Below are 18,954 nucleotides of genomic sequence, written 5' to 3'. Positions count from 1 at the left end.
TTGTTTTGTTTTTTTTGTATTTTTATGTACACTTACACCATACAAAACCTAGATGTAGTGCCTCACTGATCAGTTAATGGCTTCCAGGACAGCAGGCATGATAGGAGTGAAGCTTGGCTAAGATACTGTTGACATGTCGGCCACTTCCCTGTGAAGTGACAACAGGTAGCTGATAACTTTTTTGAATTTTCATCAGTTTGTATTTGCTGCAAATGTGTAGCATTGTTCCTCCTACATGAGAACTAAAATGCAGTCTGTGCATCATATGCTTTGTTTTTGAGGTATAATATTTTTGTCACTCCAATGCACATCATAGTAACAGCTTAACAATATGAATTAAAATGCAACGCGAGTCACTATTTAGCTGGTTTGGCTGCGTTTCCCTGCTTGATCAAGGGTGTTGTCATTTCCCAATCTCTCTAAAATGTTGTGTATGCATAGGTCAGAGATGCCATAAATATAAACGTGTTGCCCCATCAAGTTTTCTTTTATAAATCCTGATGTTAGTGTGGAAGTAGCAAACACATTACAAGCCTCTTTTTGTGCATATGCAAGCTTTATAAATGAGACCCTTGGACATCAGAACTATGAGGTAGCAGTACTAACCACTACCACTACTGTTTTCATTTCTGCTGTAATATCTGCAATTCTGCATTGAACAATTGGTCTGGGAGAAAAACTGTCCTCTGTTAAATTATTTAAACCATCTATGCTTAATTATTATCAAGCTAAATCTCACCATAGAGATCACATATATAGAGAGAGAGGGAGGTTGGGAGCATACATTTATAGCATGTTGTCACACCCACAACACAACTAACCACCCAGAATGGGACCCTCAGCTTTTTTTTTTTTTTTAAACGGTGGCTAGAATGCCAATCCTGCCACAAACCCCCAAGTTTTCCCTGTAAGGAAGACCTGCATGCAGGGCTGGATGCAGAATAACGTCATACCCAGGATGAAGCAATTGCAGGTTAAAGGTGTTGCTCAAGGTCCCAACAGAGTAGAGTCACTTCTGGTATTTGCTGGATTCAAACCAGCAACCTTCAGATTGCCAGTGCACATCTCTAGCCTCAGAGCCACAAGATCACCAGATCTGATCACATAAAAAATTGCAAACTCAAATACATCTTATTCATGTATTTTACCCCTTAGAGAATAAGGTATTAGATTATAAAAAATTTTAAAGTAAGTAATGGCACTACAGCCATAGGCTTTTCCTTTTAAGCCTATATACTTCTTTTTGATGGAACTAGGAATACTTCCATCTTCTCTCACAGACCTCCCATCTCCTGTGTGTCCCAAGACAAAACCAACACACTTGCAGCTTGACAGGAAAATTAATAAAACGCTTGCATATAACATAACTGAATTATTTGACTATACCCTACAATGTGCATCTTTTTATTACCACTGAAATATACAAAATATCTACATTTACTGTTGACAAAAGTAAATCTGAATATTATAGCTCTTGTTTCATCTAAAAGCACTCTTATAAAGGACGTTTAATAGAGCTCTAGAGCAGAAAAACTATAAACCTTTACAAAAAAACTGCCATGGTACAGTAGCAGGAAATGTTCAAAGGTGCTAAAGCTCAAACCCTCCCATAACCAATCAATTCACACATGTACCTTTGACGGTTGCCTGTACGGTACCTGCAGCCCCACGAAGCAGAATCTGAGCACACATCTAGAGCAGCAGCCAGACTTCAGGAGTACCTGAACCACTGATCTGTCCTTGTCCTGCAGGGGAAGCATCACGGGACCCTACAGAAACAGAAACAGGAATCTTTCATCATTTACGTCGTGTGAAAGTGGAGCCGGTCTCCTTCTTAGGCGGGCTCTTTTACACATGCTGTAGTTTTTCTTTACGATAGTTTATTTTAAGGCCACGCTGGATTAGTGTAGCTCCTACACATTCAGGCGCATCTGCTTTTAACCCAGTCCCCCAAACACGTTTGGAAACTAAAGGGAGCTCAATTCCAGTGACAAATTACTTGCATTTAACAGCGTTAACACGTATCAACTTCTTATTTACAAGTCGCCGTGTGCTTACAACAAAAATGCGGGAGTCAGCAAGTCCCTATACATTAGATAACCACCCAAAGTCTCTGTGCAATATATTACAATATATTAACCATTTCAAAATGTGTCCGTTTTAGCTAATTGCCATACCCAACAACAAATTCTCCTGCTTTAATTCGGTAAACAACTCTCGAAAGATAGCCGAGATTTCGGAGGTTCGATCTTCGTGTTGCTGAATGTACTTGTGCAGAGTTTTTACAGACAGAACCAATCGAGCCCGTACGTAAGATAACGATTTAAAGTCGCAACACAGTTTTGTTTTGTTTTATTTTCTGTGAGCTGGTTAAGAAACACTAGTGAGAAAATGAAATGTTAAAGTGACATTCAGCAAAAGGTATTTTGTTCATAAAGAAAATATTAAAAATAATACACCCGCTGTAAAAATATAATCTTAAAATTAATATTTATGTTGGTTGCTCAAATTGCAACATACAGTACTGCATTTCAGATCTTTTCCAGCTTGCCAGCAAAAGACCGATAGAGAAAAGTCTGTACCATACAATAATGCTCTGATACTAGGATTCATTTAAACAATCGCTATTTGAAAATTATTTTAGTCTGTACAGGTTTTAAACAGATTTCAAAATTTAGTCCGATTGTATAATTGATTACTCAATACAGAATTAATTAGTAACGAATCAAACTTAACTGGCACAATTTCTTCTAATATTAAAACTGTCCTGCACTTTAGGGATTGCTTTAAAAATAAGGAAGACAGCATAAGAGTGCTGAGTGGGTATTTAGCTTATGCAGCTCAATACTTGCTAATGCTTGGACAAACTACCAATTAAGTAAAATAAATATGTGAGCATCATTTAAAAATTTCTTTGCTGTGTTCTGTAATTTTATTAATTTTACTTTATCATTAGAGTGTCTTAAGTGCGTATGAAGGCTGAGTGAATCCTACACCAGGACTCTGTCTGTGAGAATTTGGCACATACTTCTCGAGTCCGCAATGGCAATCAAATTACAGTAGATTAATTGGCGATTCCAAATTGCACGAAATTTGAATGCGCTCCTGAGATGGATTAAGTGGATCTGAGAACGTTATGTTATGTATTTTATGAAAACATCTCCGAAGACTGGCTGGGTTAGATTGATAGCAATAGCAAGCTATAGCCCCATGAGATATTTCGTCTACAGTGCACCTATTGGATAACTAAGAAAATCTTACACTTTTCTAGATTTCTTTTCAAAATACAAATGTATTTTTTTATATACTCCAACAAGTTGTGGTGTATAGATGATTTTTCAATAGATGTGATTACTTTAGTTTTGGTTTTATGTTACAAAACAAACAAGATGACTTTTTAGTTAACGTTATTATTTTACTATTTTTTCCATAAATGTAAGAAACTTAAAATTTCTCCCACTTCACCATTTTTTCCTAAATGACTTGAATAATTATTTCTCTGCCCTAAAGAATGTGAAGAGAAGAACTACTGAATGATTGGTAAATTTAATTAGAGAATACGATTTTAAATATACTTTACATTTATATTATTTATGACTTTCAATTATTTGTAATTCAAGTTACGCCTGATTCTTGAAAGATGCACTTTAACTGACCTCGTGTGAAGAGTGATTCCGATCATCTTCATTCAACAATGTTATGATCGTCTACTATACATTTTTGCGAGGAGTGTAACATGTTTTGTTAATTTAAAAATCTGAAGCAACATAACCTAATCCCATTATGTTAATGCATACTAGAGTTACTGGTGGGATGGGGGGTGGGGTTGATGGTGCTGGAGCATTCCAGCCAGCACAGGGTGCAAGGCAGGAACAAGCCCTTCACAGGCCGCGAGTTCATCGCAAGTCAAACCACACAACAAACCCACACTAGAACAATTTGGCGTAGCCAGTTCACCTAATCTACATGTCTATGGACAGTGGGAGGAAACCGAAGGAAATGGAGGAAACCCATAGATACACGGGGAGAACGTGCAAAACTCCATGCAGGGAGGACCTGGGACGTGTATCCTGGTCTCCTTAATGTGAAGCAGCAGTGCGCTACTATAATCTCATTTTCCGATTTTCCCCATACCATATTAAAATGCAAGTCTAAAACCAATTCAATCCACTGGGATGCCCTGGGAAAATGAGATGGAGAGTATCTGACAAAATCGGGGCAAGGGAGGTGCACACAGCAAACTTGACAGTGTTAAACTAAAATATTAACTGTATATGTATATATACTATTTTATACAATAAATAATATTTAAACGTTACTTTGACACTATAGGAGTTGATTTAAAGGAGTCCATAGCAGGGTCTATCCTTACCATACAATTCTTTCAAGATTTACTACAAACCAACATTGGTTGATCCAAAAGATACTAGTGTATGGAGAGAATTTGTGTTTAAATGCGATTTTTACTGAAAGCAAGGATATTATGGGAATTTAAAAGTTGAATAGGGATCTGAAGTAAAATTTCAGGCTCTTTCAGTACGTAGCACCGTTTAAGTTATTTGTATTATCAGAGACATACACGCAAATAAGTACGTCCTGGCACATTTATGACCCAAACGACTTGCCATACCGAACGATTCTAAGTTGTGTCCTTCATTTACGTTGCAGTTTATGGGTTCGCGAATACTGTGTTTTATCATCATATTGTACAATTTGTTTTTGAACAAAGGGAAATGTAAATAATTAAATACGTTTAATAATGTAGAGCTATAAGTATGCCTTGATTGTGTTACTGTAATGCCGGTAAATACGGGGAAGTATAATTTCTGTGATTGATTTATCACGTCTGACAGTCAATTCTCAGGTCAAAGTCCAAAGCGAAGGGGAGTGAGTGACAGAATATCTAATCTGTCCCGTAATGTAAAGGTTGTTGGGTGTTGTTGCTGTAGGGGTTTCGTTGTGGGGAACATTTTCGGGATGGCGGCTCAGCCTCCCCCCAAGCCGTGGGAAAGGCGTATCCCCAGTACCATCTCCAGTTTTCAGTAAGTCATTACGTTGTTTGTTTGCTGTAAATTGTGTGAATGTTTTGTTGAGTAAGGCCCGTTGAAGGCCGCAACATTCGTAAAATACTTTTTTGTCTTACCCACCCCTGGTAGATGTGAAGCGACGTTTAGAATAAATTCCCTATCAGCTTTTTGAAACTCACGTTTCAAACATTTTTAGGAATAAGCAAACGCACCCAAGATACATTTAAAATAGTCGTTTTGGTCCCGGGCCTTTGGCTTGAAAGAGTGTAAACAAAGCCATATATTATGGATCGTACACATATTTGAAAAAAATTATTGCAGTACGATCAATATAATTCATTGTATTTTTATTGAAACTGAGTTTTTTTTGGTTGAATGATGCATGCTCTTCAACTGCAGATAACAAAATAGACAATCGTTTCAGGGAATATCGGCCGAATCAACGCTAACAACACATGGCGGCGTGACAGAGTTCGATCACGTTTATTTAAAATCGTTACACCAGTAATGTATGGTTGTTATGCACTGCTCGGAAAAAACGCCAAAATTGACAAGGAAACATTTTTTTTCCACAAAAATGGATTAGTTAACGTCAATAGAAGAACCAGTAAAGTCGTCAGTCAGTCAGTCGTAGGCTACAGTTTACGACAAAATTGCTGTCAATAGAGGATGCACTGTAAAGTGCATACTAAATTTATGAAGTTTAGTCTGCACGTCACACTTATGCACTATTTTTTCTTCATTTGTTTTTTACAAATAAAAACAAGCAAAAAATGACACTACTTTTGTGGAACCTGTCAATGTACTGAAGCTGTACAATACAATTATTTTACATTAGAATGGAATAATTTTCTCGACAAAACAAAACTTGACCTCTGATCCATATGACAACATGGATAACAACAATGAAAGCAAATTGATGAGAACTCGTGTGAAATGTAAGCCTGTATGCATAATGTGTTTATGCTTAGGATGTAACAATGGTTGGATGATTCATTGCATGTCTTCATCTTGTGCAGTGCTCTAGACAAAAAATCACCTCAAGGAGCAAGTGTTTCCTAAAAGGAAAAAAAAAATTGATAGGAGCCAGTAGCTTTGATTTAGGTATCAAATGTGTAAAATATTAATCTTTCAATCTCTTTATCTTTCTAATCTTCCATGAATGTGTGCGTAATAGGGGTGTACGATCTTAGCAAAGAATTAAATCTCAGTATTTTTGGAGACTTTGACAATAACGGTAATCAGGGCTGGATTAAGACGAAATTGGGCCTGATGCTGCAGCGTAAAAAAAGATGATTTTTTTCTTGGCATTGGTTGCATGTGCATTCGACACTCACCGTACATGCACACTCAGACCAACCACGGAGCCTTAATTGCTTGCGACGCAACCAGTCAGCCTTTATTGAACGTGAAGAATAATGACGTAGTATCGTAACAACTCAAGATTGACATCAAACTATGTAACACCAACATTCAATAGCAATTGTCTGAAAAGTGCACTTAATGCAGAAAACCTAACAATGAAATACACAAAATTTTGCAGTTCTCTTACGAAACAGAGTAAGAAAAAAAGAATTTGCAGAAACATTGGGTCAAAGTGACTCCGTTCAGGCTATTGAGGGTAACAATGTGTCCACGATTTAAATTTCATAATAGACCAGAATCCTGTCGAGGATTTTAAAAATTCTAAACATTCTAAACATCCATGCGGGCCCGCGGGCTGGCTTTTAGTTTTATCTTTACAGATAACCATTTAATCGATTTTAACTGTACAACTAACTTTCAAGGTGAAAAATTTACTACGTGTCAAGAATCCCCAAGATATTGCAAAAAAACGCTGCTAAATTACTAAGTAAACTGTTTAACGTAAAATTGATAGCATTAACTTGAAATCATTGGTTAACAATAAACACAACAATGTTATAGTTACGTCACAGCGCAAAGAACAATAGTAACTGTATGATAAGTAACACTGTGTCTAGGCGTCCGAAAGTCGGACTCCAAATTTCATTCTAAGGATTATTTTGAGGTTAATATAGTAAAGGAAAACTGTTCAGCTTCCAAAAAATTCTCGTCTTTTTTCATCTGGGCCTATTTCAGGAATGGGCCTAATGCTGCAACATCAATAGCACCCACCTTAATCCGGCCCTGACGATAATTAGACAGTATTTTGCATCCTTTAAAAATGTATTTGTATCTAGCTTGGTCTTGTTAATTGGATATTAAATGTAGCTTACTAATGAGATTAATGGAAACAACAGTTAAAGAAAACAGGTCTTGTTTATTTACTTAAAAGTGAAGTAAAATAACATGGAAACATTAAAATCACCAGTCAAAGTATTACTGAGACCAAACAGTGCAAATATGAGTAAACCATTTCAAAGTGAACTACGGGGTTTACACAGAGACATTTCATTAAGACAAAACAATTATAATGAAAGAATTTTAAACAGACACTTGGTATACTTGTCATTAATCAAAAAGGAACAAAATACTAATTATAATTGAACTACAGGGCATTAACATTACGTCTGGATAAACATAAACTGCTCAACTATAAGTTGAGTTGTGCAGCATGCAAGCAAGAACAAAAATTTAACATACTGGACTATAGTGTAAAAATTCAATATTCTGTGAAATACTGCACAGGAAAAAAAAAACTATAGCATTTGTTAACAAGTTCTGTCATATAGTGCACCAAAATACAAAAAAAATACCAGTTTGTAAACAAATTACTAGCTTCAAATTGTCCAATATTGCACAAAGATATTGGAAATAAAACATTTCTAAATTCCAGCAGTTGAATCTTCAAGTTGTGTGACAGAAACACCATTCTGTCCACAGCATCTGGCTTCAGAGCAGCAGGGTTACATGCTGTAACATTTCCTCTGTTGCTGAAAGCCCTCTCAGAAGGGCTGCTTAAAGCGGGGATGCACAAGTACTTTTTTGTAAGTTTCCCCAATTTGGGCTAATGTACTTGTGTTTTCCACCACTCAAGTGGATTTACATCACTGTCCACCTCAGGTGGCTCCTGATCTCTTTCAATGGCAGTGTGCATTAATAGCTTCCCAAAAAATTTTTTTGTGTCATTACCTGCTCCAATTTCTGCAGCCGAATGGGGTGAGCAGGTGAGGATCTGTGTGAGTGTTTTAAATAATGAAAGAAGAAAACGTGCTTTGGAATCGAGGTCCCCCAAACAAGATGTCTTGCAAAATAAAATGCTCCCAATAAGATGCATTTTATGGAAATTTAAAATTCTATAATTTGTCTGAAGTGATTTTTTTTTTTTTGCCTGATACCCAAAGTTGAAATTTTCAGAGGTACCCAAATTAGTTACCAATGGCAATATGAAGCCTATGTTCAAAACAGGGAAGCCTCTTTCAGGTGTTAATCTGTAGTGCACTAACAACATTAGCCCTGACGTCTGTTGTCATACAAACCATGCAGTCTTCTTGGAGCAATCATGACGCCGGAGCATCTTTCATACCTTATGGAATGATGTTGTCTGTGTAGTCTTCTGGGAAGTACCATGTTTGCAAACAGTAGCTTTGTAGTTGCTAGGTTTCCTCAGTAAAATGCACTGTCAAGGAGAGGAATGGCTTAGATGTTCGGCTTGATCATAAGTCTTTTGTTGTGGCAAAATGTGAAACATTCTGCAGTTTATGCTTCAGTGTTTGGCAAGATAAATCATATAATTTAGGCAGAGCTGTTGAACTGAAATATTTTTGGCCAGGCTGGGTCTAAAGCATGGGTGTCCAACTCTGGTCCATGTGGGCTACAGTGGCTGTAGGCTTTCATTCTAACCATCTTATTAATTAGTGAGCTGTTTTTGCTGCTGATTAACTTGTTTTGCCTTAATTTTAATTGACGTGACTCAGACCCTTTAGATGTTTCTTTTTCTTTTATAAGCAGCGAAACAATAGTGAGACACAAAACAAGCTGCCACATGCCCAGCTTGCCTGAAAATAAAGAAAGGTGAAGGTCTCTGTCATAAATGGGCTTCTCAGGTCACCAAAACATCTTGACGTTGGTTTAAGAAAAAACACAAAATCAGCAGTCAGCTGTGGCAGAATGAGAGCAGCAACAAGTCATGATATTCAATAACGACTTTAATTAGCAGCAACAATTGTCTTCTCATTAAGAAACTGATTTGAGTCAAATTGGCTGGAGTTTGACGTTCCAATTTAGCTGGTCATCTGTTGGCTCATTTCAAATGTCATTTCTGTTTGGCTGCCATTTAACAAAGAAAGGAATCAATTCAGAGGACTGAATCCTTACAAACAGGGCTATTAAAATGAAGGGAAAAATGAGTTAATTAGCAGGGAAAACTGCTTGCTGATTAGGAAAAGGGTTAGAAACCATCCTTCTCAACCACTGGAATTGCAATATCTTTAATAATTTGTAATTTGTGCTGGTGTGTTGTCATTCCATCTGTTGCTTTTCTTGTCATTTTTCAATTTTTCACAGAATTCCACTGAAGTTTGCGGAGTGTGTTTTTGTGCTTGTACTTTGGGAGATTCAGACCTGTCGTGGATGGCTGAATCCAAAAGCTTTTCGTATCTTCATATTCTGTGCGATGGTTAGTTTGCATACGGTGAAACAAGTTCGTTTTTAAGCTGTCTTTAATGGCAACTGATTTGTGACATAGTTTGCAGATTGCCATCTTCTGAGCAATATCAGTCTTTTCACCTCCACATGAATGAGGATGATTCACATCTTGCAATTAAATCTAACAATGTTGATTGCGAGACTGTTTTATCCCCGGACACTGTTTGCTCACTCATTTTAGGCAGCAGTGTTAGCTTAACTTGTGGTGTGCTGACTGCACACCAATGTGCTCGCTTTTCACATACGCAGCAGTCTATCCTGTTAGTTTATATGAGTCAGTGAATGCGTGGACTTTCTAAGTGACATGCTCAATTTCAGGACGCATATTGAGAGGAGTCAGATGAGGTGGCTCGGGCATCTGATCAGGATGCTTCCTGGACACCTCCCTGGTGAGGTGTTCCGGGCACGTCCAACCAGGAGGAGGCCCGGGGAAGACCCAGGACACGCTGGAGGTTCTATGTCTCCCGGCTGGCCTGGGAACACCTTGGGATTCTCTCGGAAGAGCTGGAAGTGGTGGCCAGGGAGAGGGAAGTCTGGGCCTCTCTGCTTAAGCTGCTGCCCCCACGACCCGACCCCGGATAAGTGGAAGAGGATGGATGGATGGATATTGTTAAAACAACAATTATCGTAGATGATTTATATTGTACACACTCCTAGTGCCTAATTCTTTTCCTTCTCCTGTGCAATACATCCTTCCCTTGTGCTTTTATGTCTGTGTTGATGGCTTAGGTAACTTTCAAGCTATGTACAGTCATTAAAAACTGTATTTTACTCAAGCTCTGAGTCCATGACGGAGGACCATTTAGTGTATTTTGGTCTTCTTTTAATCTTGTTTGCTTTTACTTTTGTTTGAAGTGAGCCACCGTTTGACACAGGGCTCAGAAAACTGCTACAATAATCAGGTTTCCATCCAAGGAGTTTTTGCAAAAAAAATTTAGCGCTTCAAATTTTAGCTGATGGAAATGCTAATTATCGATAAAATGTTGTACATGTCGACATAATATTTTTCCGTTTAACTTTAGCGCATAAATTCCATATCGATACTTCAGATGTCGCAAAAACTACATTGGAAACACTTTTTGTCGGAAAAAAGGGCTTTAACGCAAATAAATGTGTCACATGATACATTTTCATCACGTGCAATCAAAACGAGAATAGCGGAGCGGTTCGCATGGTCTGATGAAGAGACTCATTATTTCTCGTGATGAGCCAATGCAGTAGCGGATAGGCTGGGTCTCCTGCTACTAAAAGGGGTACCTGAACTCCCTCCACATCAACTGTAGCCTGGGGGTGTCTCTCAGGATGTCTAAATAATGCAAAAACCGCAAAGGTAATTTACTGTGCCAGTCAAAATATTTAATAAACCGTGTGTTTCATTATCTAAACATTTTTTTCTTATTATTAAATGGCAGATGTTTTAGCATATATGAGAAATTCTCTCATTAATATAAACTTTATTTTTTTTTGATTAAATGTCGTTATTTTGTATTAATTCAAATTTCAGTTTTAAATAAAAACCTTAAGGGAAGCAGGTTACAGTACTAATTCAGTTGTTATCGCACTGAGAAGGGATGTTGAAAGGTAGGCTCACCTGTACAGATCCGATGCTGCAAACACAGCTGCATCATGGGCACTTCCAGGAGTGCCAATGCAAATGTCTCGTTTCATGCACCTGTCATCAACAAGGGCCTGGAGAACAATAGATGGCCACCCTTTGCGATTAATGTAATCCGTCGGGGGAGGAATAGGCACATGCGTGCTGTCCAGTGCACTGTAAATCTGTGGCAAAAGATGCACCAAGGAATTGTGGTATGCAATTTCATTGGCCTCCACTACAGTCGGAAGTCTGATATAACGGCGCATTAATTTTTCTTTAATAGCGGTGCACACAGCATATACACATCGATGGACGGTAGTTTTACTAACCCCGAAAGTTTCTCCAACTACTCTACACTCGGCGCAGGTTGCCAGCTTGTAAAGGGCGATGGCAGTCCGCTTTGGGGTTGGAATCGGTGGTCGGTGACAACCTGTGATGGGCGCAACATTAGGACTGATGAATCCACACAACATCTCAAACGTCGGCCGTGTCATTCTAAAATGTTGCAGCCAGAGATTTTCTGTGAAGTGTCTCCCCACCACCTCCTCCCAGAAGGTCTTATTCCATCGTCTCTCCCATACCCGTGGGTTTCGTCGCACTGGGGTACTTTCTTCGAGCTCTAGGGCTATCAGGCAAGCAACTGCTTCATTGTGCTGTCGTCTTCGGATATTATGTACAATTCCAATTATTTGTGAAGCTGAAATAATAGTAAGCTGGCAAATTTCAAAAAACTGTCTGAATAATCTCTCCATTTCTTTGTTTAGTGGAGGGGGTGTAACGTGGAAAACAAAAGGTAGATAATTTGCGACATACACAAAATTATGTATGGAAACAGCTCAAGGGCAGATTTGTTTTCGCAATACAACAAAACTTATGCGACAGTTCGTTTTGGAGGGGATGACGTCATCACGCACACCATTTTATCGATAAAAAGCCAGTTGGATGGAAACAGGCTGGAGACAGCAAATTTCGCACATTTTTTTATGTATATTCTGTTTGTCGATAACAAAACGTCACAAAAAACTGGATGGAAACTTGGCTATTGATGGGCCTTCTGTGCTGATTGTGACTAAATCCTCCAAGGTTGAGACACTGAGTTAGTTTTGCACTTTGAATTTTATTCTGTTCTGTACTGAAAAGCCATGTTCACACTGAGCTGCTTGCTGAAAGAGAAAGAGCAAGCATGATCACAGCATGATGTAGAATATTGTAGAAATAAAGCTCTTCTGTCATTTCCCACAAACCATTGTAAGTCTGAGAATTGTTTTTTAATCAGAAGTTTTAGCAATCTCAATTCAGTTTGTACATCCTTGATATCACATGCATTCTTTAACAAGAGTTCTTGGTACTAGTTAATGGAAGTGTCAGTCTCATTTTGTTCTAAAGTGGTTAAATCATGTGGCCATGAATCATGATAGATGACTGAGAAGCAACAAATGATCTTGGACCCATGTAAGCTTCCTTTCTGTGTGTCCCCCTCATATTTTAAAACTGGCTTTCCAGTTTCTTGACTATAACCTCTGCTGTTTTCTCAACATACAGTTGAAGGTTACCTCTAAAGCTGGTAAGACTTACACCTTAAAGTTGGATATTCTGAAGGGTAATGCCTGTATTGGTATTACTAATTTGGATTGTTCAAACACAATGATTTACTTCATGATGTAGTATATAATTAAGAAGAATAGTTGCATCATATATTTGAAATTTTAAAATGTATGCTTCAATTTAAATGAAATATTGTTGATTGTAATTGAAATTTGTAATTTTCATTCTCTGATAGAAGTCCATTGAGGTCTAGATTTCTAGTAAAGGATAAAAACTTACATTGTATTCATAGTCACTAACTTTGAAATAGTCTACAATGATACCCTACATGCTTATGTTTGAACGTTGTCATTTTTAACTTTCTGGGAGTTGATGTTAGAGGGCTAGGACCACTGGTAAATATCATAATATTTGTGATCAGTAACATAAAAACACACTCTTAAGCGCCAATATTACCAATCTTTTTTTTTTTTCTTCAAAATTTTGTGAAAAGAAACTACTTTGACCCTTCTCTCAGGTCCTTTTTCTAAAGACATCTATTGGTTTAAGTAAATGTTTGCAGCTAGTTCAATATTGGAGCCATAGCTCTAAATTCTGCATGTAGATTTTTCAAATCTTTGTACAGTTTGCTCACTCCATGCATCAGGGTTTTGAGCAGTGTGGCTGTCTTCTAGTGGCGTGATTATAAGGCAGAATCTAGTGGGCCTGGAATTATTTTTCATAAAGTGACAAGATGTGTCTCTGCGGCCAAACTATTTCAGGTCAGCAGTGAGTTCATGTTTACCTGGTAGGGTTTTGTAGCATCTTTAACACTAGTTAGTGAAGGTTCATGTTTTAAGTCACGAGTTTTGTAAAATGAGTTCTGGAAGTTAAAGTGTAACCTATATTGATTGATTTAACCATCTGTGTAAAAACCTCATCCTCAACCATCAGTGGTGGTCTCGTATCTTCCCCAAGCATCCTGAGAACGCTGTCTGTCAAAACTCTTGGTGTTTGAGGGGTGTGTTATATTTTTCCAGATAAAGAGATTCACAGGTCTCAGCTTATGGCTACAAAAGGGAAAAACGAATTCAGACAATTTTGTATTGTACTTCACTTTATTACTGCTTGATATACAATGTAATTAATTGCACTGAAATATTTAGTTTTTCATTTATTTTTGCTGATATTTGTTTCATCCATCCATCCATTATCCAACCTGCTATATCCTAACTACAGGGTCATGGGGGGGTCTGCTGGAGCTAATCCCAGCCAACACAGGGCTTAAGGCCGGAAACAAACCCTGGGCAGGGCGCCAGCCCACCGCATTGCGTGCACACACACACACACACACACACACACAAACCAAGCACACACAAGGGACAATTTAGAATCGCCAATGCAACTAACCTGTATGTCTTTGGACTGTGGGAGGAACCAGCGCACCCGGAAGAAATCCACGCAGACACGGGGAGAACATGCAAACTCCACGCAGGGATGACCCGGGAAGCGAACCCAGGTCTCCTAAATACGAAGCAGCAGCGCTACCCACTGTGCCACCCGATATTTGTTTCAGTAATTATTAAATTGATTAATGAAATATTCAGTTATTCTGGGGAAAGAGATGAAACAAAATGAATTTGTTTTTAAATGACAAAATAAAAAGGGTCATCTGTACGAACAATTATTGATACATTCCTTCTTAATTTTAATACTAGAAAATTTTTGGTTAAGTTAATGTTAAAGTAATTTCCTCAAATGTATAATAGTAGTGCCTCTTTTTGCTGTATCTCAAACAATTGTCAAACTTGGAAAAACTGCAATTTTTGGAACTTTCATTTTCATGCCTAAAAGGAAGGCCCTTCTTATATGTTTCACCCCCTGCCTCGTCCTTCTCTAAATAACATAGGAAAACACACATATACAGTAAAGAGGATTCTTAATTTATTTGAATTCTGAGACATGATCGTGTATTTTAAACATGTAGGTAGGATTAAAATTGTCATACATTAAATACTTTTGGTCCATCAACTTATCATTCTGATTCACTCTATTAACAGAGTGCTTGTTAGCTATATTTACACACAAATTGCATGATAACTCTTTGAAACTGGGAAAGTCTACCTACTGACCTTCTACTCCATTTGGTTTAGCACAGTGGCACTAAAGCCTCATACTGCCCAAGATGAAGACGAGTCTGGCTGCAGCCTGAAGACACCTCATTCCACACCAGTCATGGCCAAAATTATCGGCACCCCTGGAATTTTCCCAGAAAATGCACCATTTCTCCCAGAAAATTGTTGCAGTTACAAATGTTTTGGTATACACTTGTTTATTTCCTTTATGTGCACTAGAACAACACAGAAAAACAGAAAAAAGCCAAATCTGACATCATTTCACACAGAACTCCAAAAATGGGCTGGACAAAATTATTGGCACCTTTTCAAAATTGAAATATGATGCTCATTTGAACTCACCTGTGGCAAGAAACAGGTGCTGGCAATATAGCAATCAAACCTGAAGCCAGTTAAAATGGAGAAAAACTGACTCAACCCTTCTGTTGTATGTTTGAATGTGCCACACTAAGCATGGAGAACAGAAAGAAGAGCAGAGAATTGTCTGAGTACTTGAGAACAAAAATTGTGGAAAAATATCAACAATCTCAAGGCTACAAGTCCATCTCCAGAGATCGTCATGTTCCTTTGTCCAATGTGCACAACATAATCAAGAAGTTCTCAACACATGGCACTGTAGCTAATCTCCCTGGATGTGGGCAGAAGAGAAAAATTGATAAAAGACTGCAACAAAGGATAGTCCGAATGGTGGATAAACAGCCCTAATTAACTTCAAAACATATTCAAGCTGTTCTGCAGACTCAGGGTGCAACAGTGTCAGCTCGAACTATCTGTCGACATCTGAACGAAATGAAATGCTATGGCAGTAGAGCCAGGAGGACCCCACTGCTGACACAGAAACATAAAAAAGCCTGACTGGAGTTTGCCAAAATGTTCTTGAGGAAGCCACAATCCTTCTGGGCGAACGTCTTGTGGACAGATGAGACCAAGGTAGAGCTTTTTGGTAAAGCTCATCATTCTACTGTTTACAGAAAACGGAATGAGGCCTACGAAGAAAAGAACACAGTACCTACAGTCAAACATGGTGGAGGTTCTAAGATGTTTTGGGGATGTTTTGCTGCCTCTGGCACTGGATGCCTTGACTGTGTGCAAGGCATCATGAAATCTAAAGACTACCAAAAGACATTGGGGCGCAATGTAGGGCCCAGTGTCAGAGTCAGAGGTCATGGGTGTTCCAGCAGGACAATGACCCCAAACATACCTCTAAAAGCACCCATAAATGGTTGAAGACAAAGCGCTGGAGAGTTGTGAAGTGGCCAGCAATGAGTCCGGATCTAAATCCGATTGAACACTTATGGAGAGATCTCAAAATTGCTGTTGGGAGACGGTGTCCTTCAAATCTGAGAGATCTTGAGCAGTTTGCAAAAGAAGAGTGGTTAGGAATTCCAGTTGAGAGGTGTAACAAGCTTGTTGATGGTTATTGGCAGCGCTTGATTTCAGTTATTTTTTCCAAAGGGCGTGCAACCAAATATTAAGTTGAGGGTGCCAATAATTTTGTCCAGCCCTGTTTTTGAGTTTTGTGTGAAATGATGTCAGATTTGGCTTTTTTTCTGTTTTTTTGTGTTGTTCCAATGCACATAAAGGAAATAAACGTGTATACCAAAACATTTGTAATTGCAACAATTTTCTGGGAGAAATGGTGCATTTTCTGGGAAAATTTCAGGGGTGCCGATAATTTCGGCCATGACATGTAATTCGAAATATGTTTCTCATATTTTTTTTCTGCTTGCACTTTGCCACCGGTCTATTGCCAGTGTTGCTGTTGAAGAGAGTTTCTGTTGTATTTATTTAATTTTACCACAAATGAAGAGGAAGCTTGTGAAAGCCAGTTGAACCCCATTAAGCTCAGTGGAGAGGGTTAACCTTGCTCATACAGACTGTACATGAGCCATTCATCATAATACAGTATCTCTTTGTATAGCTCAATCTCTTCAGTCAATAATATATTATCTGGTCAGAAAACAAAGTTTCACTTTATTTGGTAAGACTTGCTATTGTTCTAACTTACGAGTAATTTCAGTCTACCAGTTCACAGGCAGTCATTAGCCACACCACTAACATGCAATCTTGGAGAAGTGGATGTGGTAGCTCATAGGTACTTGTGCTCTTTGTGTTCTTGCTGCTTTGGAAAGCAAGTTCTATTTTGCAAATGTTACATTATAATGTTTAATTTGTTTGGGAGTATTTCTGAAGCCAGGCTTTTGAATGTTTGGTCTAGCCATCTTTGTTGCCTTTTAGGTTTCTCTTCTCCAACCTTCTCAGTGAAGGTAAACATTTGTCTTGAAGCTCTGAATACATATTTGCATTTGCATGGTGCATTGCTCATAAACATTACTCAGGTACTTATTTTTGGTGGTGGGATTCCAGGGAAATGACCTTGTTGTTGAATTCAAATTTAACCTCTGTCATGCAAGTGGTTAAAACCATGTGAATTACCGTAGTTTTAATTCTATTAAAAAAGAAAATGTCTTAACTGTCATGTCCAACCCTTTAAATTGGGGGAGGATCTCATTTTCACAGCAAGTGTCATCCTATAAAACTTGTTTTACATCAGATTAAAGCTGTTCAATTGTTTTTAAAAGCTTGTAGAAAGCATTCAGGCTGATTCTTTGCAGTTTAAGTGCTCTTCTGTTTACAGAATGAACATAGGACAGATAAAATTGAGCTAAACCTATTTAAAAATAATCTATTGTCACTTTTTTCTTCACTGTTCCATTGCGTCCTATCCACTGGAAGGGAACCCCCTGTCTCCTACTTACAAAATGAACACAGCTTAAATTCTTCAAAATGCATTTTAAAAGTTTGCTGGTTCACATCAAGCAAGATGAGAGGGCCAAATTACACTGGATGGCCCTCTGACAAACTCAGAGCCTGAATAAAATTAATTCTTAATGACTGTATATAGTGTGAAAGTAGGAACAACATTTAACTCCTCAAGAGAGACACAAAAGTAGAAGGGAAGGATGCACTGCACAGAAGAAGGAAAAGAATTAAGGTGCACATGCATGGAGGTTAGCAAGGTAAAAGTCTGAAAGATTAATAGTTTGCACATTTGATAATTTGGCACCTAAATCAAAGATACCTAAGGTACCTTATTAATTTTTCTTTTTGGAGCCACTGCCTTCATGAGGTGAATTTTTGTTCGGAGCCCTTTTAGGTATGCCTGTACTCTTTGACATGGAATATCACCCTCTGCGGTTAAAGGATAAGTTTGGTATTTTTCATTTCAGTCATTTCCTCACAATTATGGTATTTATTAGTTTGCCACATGAAACTGCATTTTAAATTTAAGCATATTTTATACAATAAAAAATAACTTGCCCACTCTCGCATTCTGTAATGGAATCAATGGATACTGGGGTCCCTTTGTAAAGAAAAGTCTTAAGTATGTTCAGTTTGAAGTAGCAAAGGTTTTCATTTTTAAGAAAATATGCCTTACCAAGTTTCTGAGGCATGCTTTTGACAACAAAGGTAAACTGAGAGTAATAAAGTTTGTCAGAGATTCTTCGTACAATTTTATCTATGTAAGGATACATTTCTTACTCATTTCTCTGCATTCAGCGGCCGTTGTGGGTGGAGATATCACAACACCCTCCACCCCCACAGAGCGAGATGCATGCTGAGTGGCAGTGTAGTGAAAAGAGCACATTTGAGTTTAATTGTACTTGTGCATCATGCTGTGGAAATGCATCTCTGCAGCAGGCCCTGAAAAAATGTGGAGGGTGAACAGTTTAATGAATGTAGCTAAATATGTAGAAATCTAGGAGGAAATCCTGCTGCAGCCTGCAAGAGAACTGTGACTTAGGAGTAGACTGAATTTACAGCAAGACAAGGAATATCTTAAAAATGAAAATGTTAGGATGGTTAAGTTTGAGTCCAGATCTCAATGTAATTTGAGAGTTTGTGACTTGACTTGAAAGTAGTTGTTTACTCAGTGTCCCGTGCAGATTGACAGAGCTTGAGCAGTTTTGCAAAGAAGAAATGAAAAATGTCTTTTTTTAGATGTGTAAAGCTGATAAGGAGAGAGACCTGTGCATACAGACTCAAGGATGTAATTGTCACT

At 38.1% G+C, this 18,954-nt stretch overlaps 2 protein-coding genes across 2 annotated transcripts in view; one reads left to right on the top strand and one right to left on the bottom strand.

The window, feature by feature from the left end:
* pus10 (pseudouridine synthase 10) overlaps positions 1–2,278 on the bottom strand; it is a 63,760-nt gene extending 61,482 nt beyond the window's left edge. The window contains exons 1-2 of the mRNA XM_039738282.1: positions 2,178–2,278; positions 1,635–1,769 (exon numbers count right to left, since the gene is read on the bottom strand). Coding sequence (XP_039594216.1) covers positions 1,635–1,760 — 126 coding nt within the window. The 5' untranslated portion in view covers positions 1,761–1,769; positions 2,178–2,278. The remainder of the gene's footprint in view (positions 1–1,634; positions 1,770–2,177) is intronic.
* Positions 2,279–4,862: 2,584 nt separating this feature from the next.
* Positions 4,863–18,954, top strand: part of pex13 (peroxisomal biogenesis factor 13) — a 37,476-nt gene continuing 23,384 nt past the window's right edge. Inside the window, exon 1 of the mRNA XM_039737780.1 lies at positions 4,863–5,042. Within this exon, the coding sequence (XP_039593714.1) occupies positions 4,978–5,042 (65 nt within the window). The 5' untranslated portion in view covers positions 4,863–4,977. The remainder of the gene's footprint in view (positions 5,043–18,954) is intronic.

Source organism: Polypterus senegalus, chromosome 16 (assembly GCF_016835505.1).
Source record: "Polypterus senegalus isolate Bchr_013 chromosome 16, ASM1683550v1, whole genome shotgun sequence".
NCBI lineage: Eukaryota > Metazoa > Chordata > Cladistia > Polypteriformes > Polypteridae > Polypterus > Polypterus senegalus.
This window is presented reverse-complemented; position numbering and strand designations above follow the sequence as displayed.